The sequence below is a fragment of the Somniosus microcephalus genome, chromosome 11 (genome assembly GCF_052327205.1).
Source record: "Somniosus microcephalus isolate GS21.2 chromosome 11, FLI_Smic_1.0, whole genome shotgun sequence".
Taxonomy (NCBI): Eukaryota; Metazoa; Chordata; class Chondrichthyes; order Squaliformes; family Somniosidae; genus Somniosus; species Somniosus microcephalus.
In genome coordinates, this window is record NC_140997.1 from 227,654,494 (window position 1) to 227,675,804 (window position 21,311).

Genomic DNA, 21,311 nt, shown 5'->3' on the forward strand with positions numbered 1-21,311 from the left:
CTGCCCTGTGGGTACGTGAATGAGCTGCCCTGTGGGTACGTGAATGAGCTGCCCTGTGGGTACGTGAATGAGCTGCCCTGTGGGTACGTGAATGAGCTGCCCTGTGGGTACGTGAATGAGCTGCCCTGTGGGTACGTGAATGAGCTGCCCTGTGTGGTACGTGAATGAGCTGCCCTGTGTGGTACGTGAATGAGCTGCCCTGTGTGGTACGTGAATGAGCTGCCCTGTGGTACGTGAATGAGCTGCCCTGTGGTACGTGAATGAACTGCCCTGTGTGGTACGTGAATGAACTGCCCTGTGGGTAGGTGAATGAACTGCCCTGTGTGGTACGTGAATGAGCTGCCCTGTGTGGTACGTGAATGAACTGCCCTGTTGATATGTGAATGAGCTGCCCTGTGGTACGTGAATGAACTGCCCTGTGTGGTACGTGAATGAGCTGCTCTGTGGGTACGTGAATGAACTGCCCTGTGTGGTACGTGAATGAGCTGCCCTGTGGGTACGTGAATGAGCTGCCCTGTGGGTACGTGAATGAGCTGCCCTGTGGGTACGTGAATGAGCTGCCCTGTGGGTACGTGAATGAACTGCCCTGTGTGGTACGTGAATGAGCTGCCCTGTGTGGTACGTGAATGAGCTGCCCTGTGTGGTACGTGAATGAGCTGCCCTGTGGGTACGTGAATGAGCTGCCCTGTGTGGTACGTGAATGAGCTGCCCTGTGTGGTACGTGAATGAGCTGCCCTGTGTGGTACGTGAATGAGCTGCCCTGTGTGGTACGTGAATGAGCTGCCCTGTGTGGTACGTGAATGAACTGCCCTGTGTGGTACGTGAATGAGCTGCCCTGTGTGGTACGTGAATGAGCTGCCCTGTGTGGTACGTGAATGAACTGCTCTGTGGGTACGTGAATGAGCTGTCCTGTGTGGTACGTGAATGAGCTGCCCTGTGTGGTACGTGAATGAGCTGCCCTGTGGGTACGTGAATGAGCTGCCCTGTGTGGTACGTGAATGAGCTGCCCTGTGTGGTACGTGAATGAGCTGCCCTGTGTGGTACGTGAATGAGCTGCCCTGTGTGGTACGTGAATGAACTGCTCTGTGGGTACGTGAATGAGCTGCCCTGTATGGTACGTGAATGAGCTGCCCTGTGTGGTACGTGAATGAGCTGCCCTGTGGGTACGTGAATGAGCTGCCCTGTGTGGTACGTGAATGAGCTGCCCTGTGTGGTACGTGAATGAACTCTGTATGGTACGTGAATGAGCTGCCCTGTGGGTACGTGAATGAGCTGCCCTGTGTGGTACGTGAATGAGCTGCTCTGAGGGTACATGAGCCAAAGACCCCAGGAGATCCCTGGTTCCATCCCCGATCTCGCCAATTTGTTTGAATTGTTTTCACATGCTGCTTTGTCTTGAGTTAATTGGTCTCAGCCGAAATAACAAGAATTGGCCTCCGACCCCCTCTGCCAGGGAGTAGAGAGGTGGGAAAATTAGGAAGGGTTCTCGGGCCGAAGGACCATCCAGTGACTTGTGGAGGACGATGCACGTATGTGGACAGAGTGAGGACAGGATTGGGCTTCGCTCCGATGCCCCATGTAGTCAGATGACCCTCCAACACAACAACTTGCATTTATATAGCACCTTTAACCAAATAAAATATCCCAAAACCCTTCACAGGAGTCTAATCAAACAAAAGTTAACACCGAGCCAAAGAAGGAGCCATTAGTAGAGGGTACCAAACACCCAGGAGGCGCTAACAAGGCGCAAACGACTTTTTGTGCGGACGCGGCTCTGCTAACGACTCCTGCTAAATTCAGCGGACGTTTAGCGGCGGCGGTAACCGGCAGCGCCCCGCTCCACTGTGCAGGCGATGATGACGTCATCATGTGCGCAGCACGCCGATTTTGCCTCGCCTGCAAAATTGGCCCGCGCCCCTTGAATCGGCACCGGGCGATGACAGCGACTGACTCGGGGCGAGAACGGAGCGGCAGGAGGCTCGCGGGGCGCCAAGTAAAGGGGAGGTGGCGAGTGGGGGGAAAAAAATCGGCCAACTTACTTATCGTGGCCCTTTGCATCTTTGAATGTGGGGTCCGTGCTGCGATCTGGCAACCCGGCATTCCTCTTCAGTGCCAGGTTGCTGGCACGGCACCCCGCTCCCTGGTAATCCAGGTAGGGCCCCGCAGAGTTGTGGGCCTGGGCCCTCCCCTTTAATGAGGGGAGGAGCCCTTGCATGCAGCAGCGCTACGTAGCCCAGTACGTAGCGCTGCAGAACACACCGCCCTGATATTCGGGGTTAGCGCTCTAAGAAGGCAGTGGAGCGCTCCACCTCCCTCTTGGGGCACTAAAACTGAAGTTGGCGATCGCCTGCGCTATTTTTTGCCGAGCGCTAAATTTTAGCGATCCAAAATGGTGGCTAGCGAATTTTTCCCCATGGTGTATCTCAGATTTTAGTTTTTAAAATGCTAAACTTGTGCTGCACATTAAGACTATTTTTAAAAAAAAGAAGAAATGTAATTTCTCCTTGTCCAGGGCTGCAAGTGTCCATTCCCGGACTGGAGAGAGCGCTGCACAACTACACTCTGGACCCCTCTGAAAAGCCCTTTGACCTGAAATCGGTTCCGCTGTCGATGGCTCCCACGTCTGAACAGAGGTCTGGTAGGTGCTTTTCCCACAGCGCAGCATTCCCTGTCGATCCCTGCTTTGCCGGTTTCTGTGATGGAAAGGTGGAATGACCTTCTGCGTAGGGTAGTGAACACAAACACTCTGGAATTATTTAAGAGGCAGTTTGATTGTCTAATGGGGGGAGGGGTGTAATTTTTGTTTCTAGATGAATGAGCTAAGGTAAATTGAATGGCCCTCCTCATCGTTATCTGTCTTGTGAATGATGTTTTAATAACTAGCTGGGGATTAAAGGTTCCCCACAAAAGAAACCCTCTCAAAACGAGGAAATGGCAGTGTTGCCTGTGTCATTCTTTTGAAAAAGCTTTTCATCTCTGTCGTCTTAATTATTCTCTAGCTTGAGGCTACAGCGAAGGAAGGACAGATGTAGGTCAGCTAGCTATCGGAAAATCCTTGAAATCGGGTCTTTTCCTTCTGTCCTCTGCTCCTCCACCCTCCCCATTCCAAAATCATGTTGAAGGACAGAGTGAACTTGACCCCCTTGCAGATCACTGAGGAAGTTGGTGAAGCGCTCTGGAAATGAGGCCCGCAGGCAGGTGTGAAAAGGGAACACCTTTGCTGCTCTCTGCCACCTCCCTCTCCCCCACCTCCCCCCAACAGTATTTCTCTCTTTTGTTCTGTTGAGTTTACTTGGTGCTTTTTAAACTTTTATCGTTTCAGAAATCTCTCCAGCGGTCACAGTCAAAATGCCAGAGAAGGTGGCATCGAGCAGACAGGATATTTTCCAAGGTAGGGGTGGCTTCTTTGACTGCAGTAGTTGCAGTTTGTAGTGCGAAATTACAGAAATCGTTTCCGAATTGCTGCATGCACTGACCCCTGACCCCCGTCAGTACAAATGAAAATCTCATTCCATTTCAGAGCAACTTGCTGCTATCCCAGAGTTCAGAGACCTGGGCTCACTTTTCAAGTCCTCGGCCAACCCCGCGCCCCTCACGGAGTCGGAGACGGAGTATGTTGTCCGCTGCACCAAGCACACCTTTGGAAATCACATTGCGTTCCAGGTAAGTGACTCCCAATCCTGGCAGGGGTTTCCACTCCGCTTGTGTTCTGAAGGTGGGCAGAATGATTAATCTGTGTGTCTGCAGTTTCCTCCTGTGCTTGTATCAGGGTGTTGTGTGTGTGTGTGTATATATTTTAATCAGCTGCCCATTAACTTTCTGATCTGAGCTGAAACAGCAGTAAAAAGACTTGCATTTCATTTTTACAGGACTTTACACCACCTCTGGACGTCCCTAAGTGCTTTACAGCCAATGAAGCACTTTTGAAGTGTAGTCACTGTTGTAATGTCTCAGGAACGCTCCATCCGGGAGTCATGGGATGTAAAAGAAAGACTTGCATTTATATAGCACCTTTCACGACCTCAGGATATCCAAAAACATTTTGCAGCCAATTAAGTACTTTCAAATTGTAATGTAGGAAACGCAGCAGCCAATTTTCACACAGCAAGCTCCCACAAACAGCAACGGGGAGTTATCCCTGGTGTCCTGGCCAATATTTATTCCTCGGCCAACATCACTAGAACAGATTATCTGGTCATTATCACATTGCTGTCTGTGGGAGCTTGCTGTGCGCACATTGGCTGCCGCGTTTCCCTACATTACAACAGTGACTACACTTCAAAAAGTACTTCATTGGCTGTAAAGCGCTTTGGAATGTCCTGAGGTCGTGAAAGGCGCTATATAAATGCAAGTCTTTTTCTTTTCTGACTGCCTTTTGTTGGAGAAGTAAAAGGAGAGGCGACAGCAAGGAATCCCGGCTGATTCAACATCCCATAGCTGGGGAGGCTGTGGCTGGAGGCCATGAGGGTCACAGGTGAAGGGGAGGTGGGCTGCCAATCTGCTCCGAGACTTTATTACGAGAACTGTAAGGCGGCGTTCTTCTCGAATTGCAGTCATTAAATTATTTTCTGTCTGGTCTCTGCAGTTTGATTGTACAAATACTCTGAATGATCAGATCCTGGAGAACGTCACGGTGCAGATGGAACCCACAGAAGGTTATGAAGTGGTGTGTTGTATCCCAGCGCCTAGCCTGTCTTATAACCAGCCAGGCATCTGTTACACGCTGGTGGCACTGCCGGAGGACGATCCAACAGCAGGTGAGGAATGTTCGACAGCCACCTGGAGGGTTTTGTGTAGCCGCGATTTGTTCAACTCCCTGGGGTAGAGTTTCCGCTTTGGGCACAATCGGGGAAATTGCGGCCAAAATGCGCTTGGAATTGCGCTGGTTAGATTACACGTCAAGTTTCTGCTAAAATTGATCTGCATAATCACAAGCGTAAAATCTTCCCTGAACCAGCGCAATCGGGCAGCGTAATAGAACGTAATTGTCTCTTTTCTTTCCATTAAAAAGTAATCCTTGATGTGTTTAAGAGTGGCAACCTGCTGCGGTTTTATTAGTACAGCTGAAAATGGGTTTATCACCAAAAGTAAGCATTTTCAATAAGGGTTTCTAGCTAGGTGAGTCACCTGATTTAAAATCACTGAAAACAAAGCTATACTGAACCATTCAGTAATTTAATTGGCGTGCATTCGTCAGTTTCTCGGTAAATTAAATCTTTTTTGATTTGAAAATACTTTTAAAATGTGCCGATTAGTGCCTGTGCACCAGTGAAAATTAGCACAATTTGAAGCGCCTTCCCGAACCAGCGCAAGCGGCGGATTCTCGCTATTTCCACCTGGGGGTTGTGGCCAGTTTTGTGGGCGGGGCCTGATTCGGGCGAATTGAATCTTGAACCAGCGCAAAAGATCGCGGGAAACACGAGCGCCAGCGGTTTTGTGTGTAACTCGCTTACGTTTAAAAATCCCTCGGCCTAGAAATTGAGTGGGCTTAGCGCCCATTTTGCGGCGCTAGAGGGCATTGCGCTGGACTTACAGCCGGTTTTGAAATTGACTAGGGCCCAACATCGGCGTTACACCGGTAGCGCTGCGCCGGCACCGATGACGTCATCGGTGTGCGCAGCGTCCCGGTTGCCGTGGTGACGGGCCCCAGCGCCGAAATTCAGTTGCGGCCGCCTCGCCCGTGGCAGCCGCAACTAAGACTCTGGCAACAGAGTCTTGCACGACTTTGCGCCGGCGCATAAAGGTGGAGCGGCGGCCGGCCGCTTTCCCGCCGGCCGCCTGCCCGCACCTCCCTTCCCGGACTCCCCCACCGCCCCCCCCGCGGAACAGATGCTTCTCGGCTGCGAGCCCGGCACTTCCCCGAGGTGCCGGGCTCATTTTTGTGAAGATTTTACCGGCCAGCGGGCGGGTGCAGGCAGCTCCTCCTTAACTGAAGGAGGAGGCCTGCACTTCCCGAGCCTGCCGCACCGCATCGGGCGCCATAGCGCCGCAATGCGGCGCGTAGTGCCAGTTTTCAGGCGCAAACAGCCTTCAGTAGCGCCGGCAGCCGTTTGGGCGCGGCGCTACTGAATTTTTGGCGCGCACAGTGCGACTTAGCACCGGCGCTAAATTTCCGGCGTTAAGCCCCGGCGCAGCGCAACCTCAATTTCTAGGCCCTCATCTTTTGCGCTGGTTTGGCCCGCATTGCACGAATATTACTGCTGGAAACAAATGGAAACTCGACCCCTCTGTGCTTTATTTCTCCGGGCTGAGAGGAGCGTCTCTCAGACTTTCAATCCTACCTGCAGGTGGGCCTGGGTACAACTATCCTGTCAGGTCTGTTCCCACCCTCCTCCCCCTTTCCCCCCCCTCCTCAATGGCCTCCTTCTGTGCTGTATGATTCTAGTCTTCCCCAATAATGTTACACACAAGGACATCAGTATGACACTTTGCTATTTCATAAGGACATAAGAATTAGGAACGGGAGTCGGCCATACGGCCCCTCGAGCCTGCTCCGCCATTCAATAAGATCATGGCTGATCTTCGACCTCAACTCCACTTTCCCGCCCTTTCCCCTAGAGTTCAAAAATCTATTGATCTCAGCCTTGGATATACTCAATGACTCAGCAACCACAGCCCTCTGGGGCAGAGAATTCCAAAGATTCACAACCCTCTGAGTGAAGAAATTCCTCCTCATCTCAGTCTTAAAAGGCCGACCCCTTATCCTGAGATTATTTCCCACATCAGCCACCCTCCAGCCTCTGAATGAGATTCTCAGTCGATCACTGAACTGGGGGAAATGTTTCTGTTGTGGGCCTTGAACTTGAGTGGCAGCACAGTGGAGCCCACACCATTCTGTACTGGACATCCACACTCCTGCTCCTTCCAGCAATGATCACTTATCGAGCAGTCCTACGCAGGGACCTTGGCTGATATTTGTTCCCCTGTCTTTAGCGCAAGGAAGCAGAACAGCTAACTGAGCACGGACCGGGGGAAATCAAACCTCGTACCCGTACGGATCACTGCCACAGGATCACAGGAACCAGGAGGAGGCCATTCATCCCCTCCAGCCTGCTCCGCCACTCAATGAGATCATACCTGATCGGTACCTCAACTTCATTTACCCACCTTTGATCCATATCCCTTGATACCTTTACCCAACAAAAGTCTAGCAATCTCCGTCTTCAATTTGACAGCGTGTAGTGCATTAGGGAAAACTCAACCTTGTTCTGGACCATCAGGGGAGCCGTGAATAATCCTCTGTTCTGATGGGCTCGGGATTGACGATGAGAAAGTCACGACAGACCTGTTGACATTTGAGGATTTAAGCTGTTGAATATTCAGTGCCCACCTATCCCTTGTGTGGGACGCTGTGCCAAGTACCTGAGGTAACACTTGCTCCCTCGCTCGATGTATAAATATTTATGACGCGTTTCTTCTGAGTCCTGAGTCCTTACAGCTTATTCCTTCCTCTCCTTCAGTGTCCTGTACGTTTAGCTGTACTTTAAAGTTCACCGTTAAAGACTGTGATCCTAACACAGGAGAGGCTGACGAGGAGGGATATGAAGATGAGTATGTGGTAAGTGTGACTGAGTCAGTCCACCTTTGTACCCAATTGAGTCCAATGCACCCAGCCTTAATGATGTATTAGAGCTTGTATTTATATAGCACCTTTCATAACCTCAGGACGTCCCAAAGCACTTTACAGCCAATGGAGTACTTTTGAAGTGTAGTCACTGTTGTAATGTAGGAAATTAGTAACCAATTTGCACACAGCAAGATCCCACAAACAGCAATGAGATAAATGACCTGATCTCTCTTAGTGATGTTGGTTCAAGGATAAATATTGGCCCAGGACACCAGGGAGAACTTCTCCAAAATGGTTCCATGTGATCTTTTACATCCACCTGAGAGGACCTCTGTTTAATGTCTCATCTGAAAGGCGGAACCTCCGACAGTGCAGCACTCCCTCAGCACTGCCCTGGAGTGTCAGCCTAGATTTTTGTGCTCAAGTCCCTGGAGTGGGACTTGAACCCACAACCTTCTGACTCGGAAGCAAGGGTGCGACACACTGAGCTACGGCTGATAGTGGTCTGGAACTATCACTGGTACAGACACACCGGCTCAAATGGCCGTCTCCTTTGGATTTCTCAGAACATCACGTCCAATAAGGGTAACCGTTTTTCAATTGAGCTCAGCCCTGAGTCACACTTTCACATATATCCTCTATTATTATGTCCTTTTAAATATAAGTGGGTAAGTTAAATTGTGAGGAATTTTAATATATGTAATTTACAGTAAATGTTGGTTAACGTCATCCTGGAGCATTTAACTCTGACCTCAAGCCCTGAGTATACTCGATACCCTAGTGTGAGTGCAGTAGGGAGGCTACACGAAGTCCCAGACTACTAATGTCACAGTATTGTGTGCAATCAGAGGCTAGCGGCCCCTTGTGTGCAAACATTAACTTTGCTGAGGGACATTCGCAGCAAACGTGCGTCTGTAGCGCAACGATTTGACGGCCCAAGTTTCCCCATTCCTTGTACTTCTCGGCCCCCCCCCTTCCTCCATTGAATTTTGAACGTGACTGAGTAACTGCAGGGCGTTGAGTTTGCTGTGCCGTGGCACGGTGCCGAGGACACCGTCGCTCACCACCGACTTGCTCTTGTTTCCCAGCTGGAAGATGTGGAGATCACAGTGTCCGATCACATCCAGAAAGTCCTGAAGCCGAACTTCAGCGCTGCCTGGGAGGAGGTGGGAGGCGACTTCGAGAAGGAGGAGACGTTTGCTCTGTCGAGCATGAAAACACTTGATGGTTAGTACTGATCGGTGGTTAGCACAGATAGTTAGTACTGATCGGTGGTCAGCACAGATGGTTAGTACTGATCGGTGGTCAGCACAGATGGTTAGTACTGATCGGTGGTTAGCACAGATAGTTAGCACAGATAGTTAGCACTGATCTAGTTAGTACATATACAGGAAACTTTGTGCTATCCGGCACTCATGGGACCGAGCTACTGCCGTTTTTTAAAAAGCTCCGGATAGACCAGCGTCAATGTTATCAGATAGGAGCTTTTCATCGCAGTATCTGACCACAAACACTGTTGCTCAGCAACAGCTTGTAAACACTCGGCCCGTGGCTTGGAAGCGTCTCTGAAGCTGTTGCTAAGCGACAAAGACGCTTTCCAGAGTCTGCCTGTGAAAAGAATGCTAGGAGAGAAAAAAACACCTAACCAAAACAGCTGCTGATTTCTGCCGTTAGATCAAAGTTGCCGGACATTCAACTTCCGGATAGCACAAAGTTTCCTGTAGTATTGATCTGGTTAGTACTGATAATACTGATTTGTAGTTGCACTGATCTGTAGTTAGTACAAATAGTTAGCACTGATCTGTTTTTAGCATGGATAGTCTTGTACGGACCCGTAGTTAGCGGGTGGTCAGTACTGATCTGTACTGTGGGCTGAGTTGCCCAGTATGTCAGACAACAATCTGATCTGGTTCTGTCAGTGCTGTCATTCCCCGTGAACTGTCTGCAGTGATCTGCACTGCAATAGCCTCCTGACTGTCCTGGTCAAGTCTGACACATGAAGAATGACCTTCTGAGTGAGATACAGGAGGAACCAAATGCCAGTAACAAGCTAATGCCAGTGAACGGGGGGGGGGAGCGGTGGAGAATTGTTAGTACATTTTGATCATTTTTTGAATGTGACATTTATCCGACAGATGCTTCCAACACATTGACACATGTCACTAATGCCCTCAGTTGGTTGGACTTGAGCAGCTTAGCATTGAGCCCTTTTGCAGCGCCCCACAAGCACGCAAGGATGCCCCATCCTGCAGAAAAACTTTGAAGGTGTGCAGCACATCGATACAACTTAATTCCAGCACTAAAGAGCTCCATCCATTTACCGCTCCTGTGGAGGAAGCAGCTCAATTTATACGACGAGGAATGACCCCACTTAGAACATAAGAATTAGGAGCAGGAGTAGCCCATTCGGCCCCTCAAGCCCGATCCCAATATCCCTTGATTCCCCTAGAGTCCAAAAATCTATCGATCTCAGCCTTGAACACACTCGACGACTCCACATCCACAGCCCTCTGGGGTAGAGAATTCTAAAGATCCCAAGAAGTTGCAATGTGACTTGACTTGTATCACGCGGCAGTTCTGAAAAGGATGCGCTGTGTGCGTCTCCTGGCACCGCACCGGCTCCTGTCCAACGCTGAAAGGCGTTGGTTACATACAGCATTGGTGATGCAGCTGAGAGAAGGGCTAGATTTATATTTTGTCGTTTGCCTGTAATCTTTAATATCTGGCAGTAAACGATGTGTCAGTGAGTGGACCACGGGCGGGTGTTTGGGATTCGGTGATGTGGATTAGGCCGCAGTCAGATGTGGAAGCTGGATATGGGCCAGTAACTCTGTCGATGCCACATATGGTCCGTCTTATAAGCCTTGCGCTCCTTGTATTTACAGAGGCCGTGAATAACATCGTTAACTTCCTGGGCATGCAGCCATGCGAGAGGTCTGATAAGGTGCCGGAGAATAAGAATTCACACACGCTTTATCTAGCAGGTAAGCTGGCTCCCTAACCTCCTCCACCCCCACAATGTGGCTAATTGTGGCTGGGATCAGACACTGGGAAGTGAACACCCCGGCACAGCTTGTTGGAGCCCCTGCGCAGTGCCCCAGGTGTTACAACTTTCAACGGTATTCCAGAGATCTGTTTCCTGTCTGAGGGGTGGAGGAAGGTTAGATCCTTGTAAATTCTCTAATTGCCTTCTCTGGGCTCACTGTGTTGTATCTGGTTGTGTCGATGGGTGGCCTAACCATCATCAACAACAACAACTTGCATTTATATAGCGCCTTTAACATAGTAAAACATCAGCAGCCTTTGGTTCAAGCTACTCTGGCCGCTGGGCTGAGGATGTGGGCGCCGTTTATTGCCCACCCCTAACTGTCCCGATCTGAATGAACCACTTCAGAGGGCAGTTAAGAGGCAACCACTCATGTAGGTCTGGAGTCACATCGGCTCAGATCAGGTAAGGACGGCAGGTTTTCTTCTCTAAAGGACGTTCGTGAACCAGTTGGGTTTATACGACAATCCAATAGCTTCATGGTCACTTTTACTGAGACTAGCTTTTTATAAAACTGAATTCAAATTCTCAAACTACCCAGGTGGGATTTGAATTCCCGGTACTCTGGATTACTAGTCCAGTAACGCATCCAATACAGTACCATACCCTTGGGTTGACTTGGGGTTATTGCCTCCTACCTGTGGGGAAATGCCTGGCCACCACGACATGGCTGCACTGCACCAGCACAAGGACTCTCTGAACAAATAGTTCGCAGGGTGACTGAGAAAAGAGGGAACCCAAACACACAGCAGTGCTCGTCTCCCCCTCTGTTCAGCCTCGGCTGTAACTGTAAGGACCTGAATCCGACTCCAGTGACGTGGTGCATTTGTGCGCTGACGTACCCTTTACTCCCCCCGCATCACGAGGAGCTCTATGTCCTGTAAGGAGGCACCATCCCAAGTTTACAACAATGCAAAAGCGAGCTGGCAACTGGCCCGCAACAGCCAAATGCTGGGCTGTGTTCATCTTCTGGCCTGTCTGAGTTTGGATTTCTCTTCACATCTTTGCTCCTGCCTTTAATCCCAGTCAGTGCTTCCTCCAATGTGGAAGGGGGCACTGATTCGTCAGTTGGGGGTGAAGGTGGTGATCAGCGGGTGGTATCCTTGGCATTGTTTGAGCTGAAACCATGACACTTCATGGGGTCTGGAGTCAATGTGGAGGCCTTCCAAGGCCTGGTGGGGTAGGATGTGCCCAGGGATGGTGGAGAGGGAGGACGGGATGTGGGCTGAAAGCTATGCCTGAGTCACTTGACTAGTCCGCGAGACAACTCGCCCACCTCCTGACACCAGTCCCCAGATATTTGTGAGGAAGGCTTTGCGGGTTTTACTGGGTGGGGATGGTCTGATTCTTGTCCTCGTTACTGATAGACCCATCCAATATTTCTCATTCCTTTTTTGCTGTGGTAAGCTTTTAACAGTGCATTATGGGTCGACCACATATTGTAGGACTTGGAGGGGAGGGAGGGGTGGGGTTGGTTAGAGTGGGGAGGGGAGGGGTGGGGTGGCCACAAGTGCCAGCCCACAAGTGAGCACGTTTACCAACTTGCCATGATGAGATTTGAACTCCCGCCCCCCTGGGTTGCTCATCCACCAGGCCGCCAGATCTCTCTTTGTCGTCTCATTTATTGTACGTGAAGCATATTTCCAAGAGACCCGATAAGATTCAGCAGCAAAATTACTGCTACACATCTTGGGTGTCAAAAAAGGCCGAACGTTAGTATTATTATTAATAATTTTGATTACTGGTGCTAACCTTGAGCGGAGGCCACAGAAACTGTGGGATACAGTTCGGAACGCAGGGCGACCAGGCCGCTGTTTTGGGGGAGAGCCCCTGAGTGTTTGCCAAAGCAATTCTTCCTTATCTTCTGCACGTTGCCTCTCCTGACGATAGCACAGTTGGTTCTTTTATACAGTTTGAGGCCTAATCCTATGGCCTCCTCTGTCTTTTTTTGTGGCAGTGTACCAAAGTCAGGAGATTTTTCTGTTCGATGTCTATTTTCTGTTATTCTTAGCAGCAGCAGACCAAGTCTGTGGTTAACTTACAGGTTGGATTTTCCATTAGCCAAAGAGTCGAAAGTTCATAACCTTTAAATGACCCAAAACTATCCTGTACCTTAGTCGTAGAGAAGATGTTTCCACTTGTGGAGGAGACCAAAACTAGGGGCCATAAATATAAGATAAGTCACTAATAAATCCAGTAGGGAATTCAGGAGAAACTTCTTTACCCAGCGAGTAGTTTGAATGTGGTACGCGCTAACACAGGGAGTGGAATAGCACAGATGCATTTAAGGGGAAGCTAGATAAGTACACGAGTGGGTAAGGAATCGAAGGATATGCTGATGGGGTGAGATGAAGAGGGGCCGGGAGGAGGCTGGTGTGGAACATGGACCAGTTGGGCCGACTGGCCTCTTTCTGTGCTGTACATTCTGTGTAACCTTGCTCGATCCTGTGGTGTATGTGCCTTTAAGAGCCCCAGGTGTGCGTAATGCCGGTAATTGCCACTTGGGCTATATAAGCCTGTGTATTGTGTATATCCTTTAGAAACCCCCCCCCAGACTTGCTTAGTAAATACCTATGAACCAACTCCTGTCTTCAGTGTCTTTATCTACACACGGACACTACAGTGGCGACGAAGTGGAAACGGACTTACCTGCAATTCGGCAGCACCTCAAGGACATCGATTCCTCCAGCGTCCAGAAGACTCAAGGAAGTGAGAGACGCTGTGGTTTCACCAGCTGGCCAAGCTGGTGACAGGTACTGCGCTAATCCTTCCTGGGCGTCAGGCTGGAGCTCCAGCGGCGGGCTCTACAGCTGAGACAGGCAGCGAAATCGGAGGCAAGCAATAACGGACTGGGAGGGTGCACTCGAGAGACGGCCGGCGCGGCAAGCAGTTCAGCGTTTAGACCTCCGTCGGGAACGAGTCTCCAACAGTGAATAAACGGAAACCACAGTAAAACAGCGTTGTTATCGGTAGCAGCGGCGGGAAAGCGCGGGAAGCGCCATATCGTTGCTACAGAGAGGAAAAAAAAAGCGCGGAAAGCGCCATATCTTTTCTGAAATGCCTAAATCTGGTAATATTGAGGCTTTTGATGGCGAAATAGAAGATTGGACCACATACGTGGAAAGAGTAGAGGTTTATTGCACTGCAAATGGAATAACAGATGAAAAAAAAGCTTCAGTACTTCTGAACTTAATGGGCTGTTACGAAATTTAATCACTCCAGCCAAACCAAAGGACAAGACTTTTAAAGAAATTGTTGATACCCTGCAGGAGCATTTAAACCCAACACCGCTGCTGATAGCGGAACGATTCAAGTTCTTCAAGAGAAATCAACACAAGAATGAAAGTAACGCTGATTACCTAACCGAATTAAGAAAGCTATCAAAGTACTGCCAATTCGGAGCAGGACTATCGGATTATCTTCGAGACAAATTTGTTTGCGGTCTCTTAAGTGAAGGAACACAAAAAAGACTGCTTTCTGAAAAAGATTTAACATTAGACAAAGCTTTCAGTATGGCTGTATCATACGAAGCAGCAGCAAAAGGAGCTGCAGAGATACAACAAGAGACACAGGACTTCGGCACCCATAAAATGACACGGGAGTTCGGAAGATGTTATCGCTGTGGCAGATCCACCCATAACCAGAGGGACTGCTGGTTCAAGGGCAAAGCATGCAGGCAATGTGGTAAGATTGGACACATTGCACGGGTATGCCAATCTGGACAAAATAAATCCACTGACAGAAAACAAAAAATCAATAAAGAAAAGTACAGGAAGGTACAAATGATGACGGACAATAGCTCCGAAGACCAGAATAGCGATAGCGACTCCGGAAACAAGAGACTAAGCTGTCTCAAATTACATAATGTACTTGCCAAAGAGGATTACCAAACCATTTGGGTTACCCTCACAATAGCAGGGTCCCCAGTTAAAATGGAGCTCGATACAGGATCAGCTCTAACCGTAATAAATCGACGAGATTACGAGAGGCTATTTTCGCATATACCTCTAAAAGACACATCCATTATCTTAAAAACATATACGGGACAGAAAGTCTACCCCAAAGGAAAAATAAGGGTGCCTGTGGTATACAACGGCAAAGAAATACAAAAGTTGTATTTATACATTCTACAAGATGGTGGTCCACCGTTGTTGGGACGTGAATGGATAAGGAAGATACGTTTAGACTGGCACTCCATTCAGGCACTGACGGTGACCAGTAAGGAAAAAAACAATGATGACATCATACCTGAACGATTAAAAGACATCTTGGCCAACGCCAAAGAAGTGTTTCAAGAGAAACTAGGAACCTTGAAAGGCATCACCGCCTCAATAAAAGTGGAAGATACAGCAATTCCAAAATTTTTTAAGGCAAGACCGGTGCCATACGCAATACGTCCGGCAGTCGAGGCAGAGCTGAAGAATTTGGAAAAGGCAGGCGTATTATCCAAAATAGATTGGAGCGAATGGGCAACACCCATCGTTCCAGTCATGAAAAAAACATTGAAAAATAACTCTGAGGAACAGAAAAAAATTCGCATCTGTGGGGACTTTAAGGTGACTGTAAACCCGGTCCTTCACACGGTACAGTATCCTCTTCTGAGGATAGAAGATATTTTCGCCTCACTATCCGGAGGGAAACGTTTCACAAAAATTGACTTGGCACAGGCATATCTACAGATGGAGGTTGAGGAGACCTCTAAAAAGTATCTCACAATAAACACACACAAAGGCCTGTACCAGTACAATCGACTGGTTTTTGGAATAGCATCAGCTCCAGCTATCTGGCAAAGAGCTATGGAGCAAGTCCTGCAAGGGATTCCGGGGACTCAATGCTACCTAGACGACATCCTTATAACAGGAGAAAACGACAACGAGCACCTTGCCAATTTGGAGCAGGTGCTCACTAGGCTGAAAGAACGGGGCCTACGAGCAAATCGCCCCAAGTGCGAATTTTTCCAAAATCAGATATCATATTGTGGCCACATAATTAATAAGGAAGGGTTGCATAAGTCACCTGAAAAAATTGAAGCAGTTATAAAAGCCCCAGCACCTGAAAATGTTTCACAATTAAGGTCATTCCTGGGATTAATAAATTACTATCATAAATTTTTACCGAACTTATCAACTATTCTACACCCTCTTAATGATCTTCTACAGACAGGAGTGATTTGGAAATGGAACGAAGACTGTAAACGTGCCTTCCATAAATGTAAAGACTTAATCACATCCGAGAAAATTTTGGCTCATTACAACCCATCACTACCAATCAGACTGGTGTGCGATGCATCCCCTTACGGCATAGGAGCGGTATTGTCCCATAGATTCCCTGATGGCTCGGAACGGCCGATAGCTTTTGCGTCACGCTCATTGAACTCAGCTGAGCGTAACTATGCCCAGATAGACAGGGAAGCACTCAGCCTGGTATGGGGAGTGAAGAAATTCAACCATTACCTACACGGACAAAAATTTACCTTGCTGACTGACCATCAACCCCTCATCTCCATATTCAACCCTAAAAAAGGTGTCCCCATTATGACGGCACAAAGACTACAGAGGTGGTCCCTTTTTCTAGGGGCACACCAATACAACATTGAATACAAAGGGTCAAAACAGCATGGGAATGCTGACGGTTTATCACGCCTACCGTTGCCAACGATAGAAGAGGCACCTACAGTAGACCCAGTAGAGATATTCCACTCTACCATAGTGGAATGTCTACCGGTGACAAATTCTGCCATTGAAAGGGAGACAAGAAATGACCCTACTCTCTCACGGGTCTACGATTTAACAGTGAAGGGATGGCCAGCACATGGCGAACCACTGTTGCCAGCATTCTCGCAAAGAAGAGAACAGCTGTCAGTGTGCCGAGGAACCTTGATGTGTGGATCCAGAGTGGTGATTCCACCCAAACTCCAGGATAAAGTGCTAAAGGAGCTTCACGAGGGGCATCTGGGTGGAGTGAAAATGAAGAACCTAGCTAGGGCGTTTGTATGGTGGCCAGGTATCGATGGAGACATCGAAGACATGACCAAGAGCTGCCTAGGATGCCAGAAGGTCCAAAATGCTCCGCCACAGGCCCCTCTACATCCATGGGAGTGGCCCTCATCTCCCTGGCAAAGGGTGCACATCGACTTTGCTGGTCCATTTATGGACTCAATGTTCTTAATCGCAGTTGATGCACACTCCAAGTGGCCGGAGGTAATAAAGATGTCCTCCACCACCACGGAAAAAACCATCACAGTATTAAGGACCATATTTGCCAGGAATGGGCTGCCGGAGCAGATATGTTCTGATAATGGACCGCAATTTGTGTCCGAAGAATTCAGAAAGTTCTTAAAGAACAATGGGGTAAAGCACTACACGTCCGCCCCATACCATCCCACCACCAATGGATTGGCTGAAAGGTTTGTCCAGACCTTCAAGAAGGCCATCAAGGCCATGGGTAATGAAGACATAAAACTTCAGCACAAGGTGGATAACTTCTTATTTGCATATAGGAATGCAACGCATATGGTTACTAACCAAACTCCCGCCATGATGTTCTACAATAGAAACCTAAGATGCCGGCTGGATTTGGTCAAGCCCAACATCCGAAGGGACGTGGAGAACCGGCAGTTTCAGGGCATGAATGAAAGGCCAACTAGGGCCTTCCAGATAGGCCAACCGGTTTTGGCCCGGGACTACCGTACCGAGAAATGGCAGCCTGGAACTATCTGCACACGATTAGGACCACTGATGTATACCGTGGACATCGGAGACAGCATAATAAGGCGCCATGCTGACCAAATCATCAAGTCATCCGAAAAGGGACAACCTACACCACCACTCTATACATCTAACGATGAAGTAGAGATACCCATATCTACCTCCGATCCGGTGATACTGGAGCCCGATGAACCCGACACTGGCCTTCAAGCCGAATCAGCCTTGCCAGAAGAACCTACTACACCACCAGAAACTACTACACCCCCGAGGCGTTATCCGGACCGAGTCAGGAAGCCTCCTGAGAGACTAACTTATAATTAATTAATACAGCAATGCATATAACATGTAATTAATAATTACTTAAAATATGATGTACTAGTTAGCTAGAAGGGGAGCAATTATGGTGTATGTGCCTTTAAGAGCCCCAGGTGTGCGTAATGCCGGTAATTGCCACTTGGGCTATATAAGCCTGTGTATTGTGTATATCCTTTAGAACCCCCCCCCAGACTTGCTTAGTAAATACCTATGAACCAACTCCTGTCTTCAGTGTCTTTATCTACACACGGACACTACAGATCCGTGCCCCTTGATGTTTTTTTTTCTCTGTTTCAGGCGTTTTCCGCGGAGGTCACGACCTCCTCGTGCGGGCGCGGCTCGCGCTGATGGACGGCGTGACGATGCAAGTGACCGCGCGAAGTAAAGACGAAGTTCCCGTCGACGTCATCATGGCCTCCGTTGGTTAGTTTCTTCCGTGAAGAAAACGTCAGCGACGCTCTCATGACCCGTGGGGAGCGGGGTTCAGGGGGCAGTGAGAGATTTCTAAGAAAACACCACGACTTGTTAATTTTATTGCCAATTATGGGGGGAAAAAATTCAAACCTTGGTTCGTGATGCAAAAATAGATGACGTTGGAAATTTTGCCTTTGAAAAGCAAAGGCGATTCATGAACCGATCACTTGTAATAATAACGCTGATTGCAGTTTTAGGAAATGGGAATGTCTGCAAATCGGAGGGAATTTTAAATACCCTTAGTGTCTATAATGAGGACTTGTTACATTACATAAAAATTATTATATATATATATAAACTGTAGTATTGAGCACAGGGGCATTAAGATTTTTTTTTCCCGCCTGCAATTTGTTGAATAAAAAGGCTTTTGTTATCCCATTTTCTGTCTGTCTTGCTTCAGTTTGCTGTCGACTGGGACAAACCACAGGGGGGGAAAAAAAAATTTAGTTCCTGGGATGTGTGCGTCGCTGGCAGGGCCAGCATTTATTGCCCTTCCCTAATTGCCCTTGAGAAGGTGGTGGTGAGCCGCCGCCTTGAACCGCTGCAGTCCGTGTGGTGAAGGTGCTCCTACAGTGCTGTTAGGGAGGGAGTTCCAGGATTTTGACTCCGTGACAATGAAGGAACGGCGATATACTTCTAAGTCAGGATGGTGTGTAACTTGGAGGTGGTGGTGTTCCCATGCGCCTGCTGCCCTTGTCCTTCTAGATGGTAGAGGTTGCGGGTTGGGGAGGTGCTGCCGAAGAAGCCATGGCGACTTGTAGATGGTACACACTGCAGCCACGGGACGCTGGTGGTGGAGGGAGTGAATGTTTAAGGTAGTGGATGGGGTGCTAATCAAGTGGGCTGCTTTGTCTTGGATGGTGTTAAGCTTCCTGAGTGTTGTTGGAGCTGCACTCATCCAGGCAAGTGGAGAATATTCCATCACAATCCTGACTTGTGCCTTGTAGATGGTGGAAAGGCTTTGGGGAGTCAGGAGGTGAGACACTCGCTGCAGAATACCCAGCCTCTGACCTGCCCTTGTTGCCACAGTATTTATGTGGCTGGTCCAGTTAAGTTTCTGGTCAATGGTGACCCTCAAGATATTGATGGTGGGGGAATTCTGCGATGATAATGCCGCTGAATGTCATGGGGAGGTGGTTCGACGCTCACTTGTTGGAGATGGTCATTGCCTGGCACTTGTGTGGCGTGAATGTTACCTGCCACTTTTCAGCCCAAACCTGAATGTTGTCCAGGTCTTGCTGCATGCGGGCATGGACTGCTTCATTATCTGAGGCGTTGCGAATGGCACTGAACACTGTGCAGTCAGTGAACATCCCCACTTCTGACCTTATGATGGAGGGAAGGTCATTGATGAAGCAGCTGAAGATGCTTGGGCCTAGGACACTGCCCTGAGGAACTCTTGCAGCAATGTCCTGGGGCTGTGATGATTGACCTCCAACCACCACAAGAAGCAAAACAAGAAGTTTCATTAGGAGTCCCTCTCCCCATACAATTTGACACTTGCCTTCCCTCCCACACTTCACCCGATGATCATTCTCTGTGTATTGGCAGCAGAACACTTGACTGAGTGGACTTGCAGCCATGTCAGATCCAGTCCTGGACTGAAGGACCACACTTCCCTGTGAAGGTGGGGGATGGGGTAACTGGATAGTGAGCAGGAACTGCAGCTGTTTTGTTCCCTTCCCTTCCCCCTTTCCCACTCCCTAACCTAACCCGGGTGGGGCATTGAAAACACCCCTTTCTATGTTCGGCACAGACCAGAGCTCAAACTCCTGCCAATGGACACCTCTACCAGAAGGGCCGTTGCTGAGCAGTGTTGTGCCTTACCCCACCCCCCAACCTACAGTGGCTGCCCCAGGTGGTGGTGTATTCCGACGTTGACAATCCCTACGGCTGTTATTAACACCAGAAATAGAGCAAGGTTTCTAATTCAGCTCGTGCTGTGCAATCAGTATCCCAAAATCAGGGTGAACAATGAGCTGATTGCTGCACCTTAATACCTTGTTTACGCTGCCTGCCTCTTCTATCCCCCCACCTCCCTTCCTGGAGCACGCATTACATTTAATTTTCTCAGTGGGACGCTGCTGCCGAGCAATCTTGTAATTCCTAATTTCCCCCACTCTTGCATTCAGAAGAGTATTTCTCCCTCCAAATCACAAACTATTCCTGATAAAAAAAAAAGTCCAATTTTGTGAAATTACTATTTCAGCATCCCAGCTGAACTGCATCAGATTCAGCTGCCGGCTAGATTTTATACATTGAAAATTCTGCAGCTCCTTGGCGCTTACAGAAAATGCCTGATTTGCACCACTGGTCAGTTGGCAGCTGAAAGATGTTAATGCTTCAGGGGCCTTGCTCAGAAGTAGAGGTCTGGGAGTGGCCAGCTTGGTACTCCAGTCACAGCCTGCGGAAAGAGCCGTGCACAGTTCCTGTAATGATCTAGGCTGCAGATTTTGCATGGAGTGAATATATATATTTTTTAAAAATTCATTCACTGGATGTAGGCATTGCTGGCAGGGCCAGCATTTATTGGCCATCCCTAATTGCCCTCGAGAAATTGGTGGTGAGCCACCTTCTTGAACCGCTGCAGTCCGTGTGGTGAAGGTACTCCCAGTGCTGTTAGGGAGGGAGTTCCAGTATTTTGACCCAGCGACGATGAAGGATCGGCCGATATACTTCCAAGTCAGGATGGTGTGTGACTTGGGGAACTTGGAGGTGGTGGTGTTCCCACGCACCTGCTGCCCTTGTCCTTCTAGGTGGAGGAGGTCGCGGGTTTGGGAGGTGCTGCCAAAGAAGCCTTGGCGAGTTGCTGCAGTGCATCTTATCGATGGTACACACTGCAGCTACGATCTGCCGGTGGTGGAGGGAGTGAATGTTTAAGGCAGTGGATGGGGAGCCAATCAAGTGGGCTGCTTTGTCTTGGATGGTGTTAAGCTTCCTGAGTGTTGTTGGAGCTGCACTCATCCAGGCAAGTGGAGAGTATTCCATCACACTCCTTACTTGTGCCTTGTACAGGAAACTTTCATTTAACCAGAGGTTAAACGTCCGGAAAGCTCTATCCACCGGCAAAATTCAGGAGTCGGTTCAGAAGTTTTTTTACTTCTCGTTGCTTTTTTCTCCAGTCGTGGCTCTGCAAGGTCTAGCTGAAGCTGTTGCTTAGCTACAGAGACACTTGCAAGCTACGCCGACTGTTTTGAAGCTG

General features: G+C 48.9%; 1 protein-coding gene across 2 annotated transcripts in view; it reads left to right on the forward strand.

Moving 5' to 3' along the window:
• Positions 1-18,487, forward strand: part of LOC147111314 (coatomer subunit gamma-1) — a 118,777-nt gene extending 100,290 nt beyond the window's left edge. For both annotated transcript variants that reach the window (XM_086002075.1, XM_086002074.1), the window contains exons 17-24: positions 2,513-2,638; positions 3,323-3,391; positions 3,521-3,663; positions 4,586-4,757; positions 7,461-7,558; positions 8,656-8,794; positions 10,453-10,551; positions 17,933-18,487. In XM_086002075.1, the coding sequence (XP_085858201.1) occupies positions 2,513-2,638; positions 3,323-3,391; positions 3,521-3,663; positions 4,586-4,757; positions 7,461-7,558; positions 8,656-8,794; positions 10,453-10,551; positions 17,933-18,063 (977 nt within the window). In that variant the 3' untranslated portion in view covers positions 18,064-18,487. The remainder of the gene's footprint in view (positions 1-2,512; positions 2,639-3,322; positions 3,392-3,520; positions 3,664-4,585; positions 4,758-7,460; positions 7,559-8,655; positions 8,795-10,452; positions 10,552-17,932) is intronic.
• Positions 18,488-21,311: the final 2,824 nt, after the last annotated feature.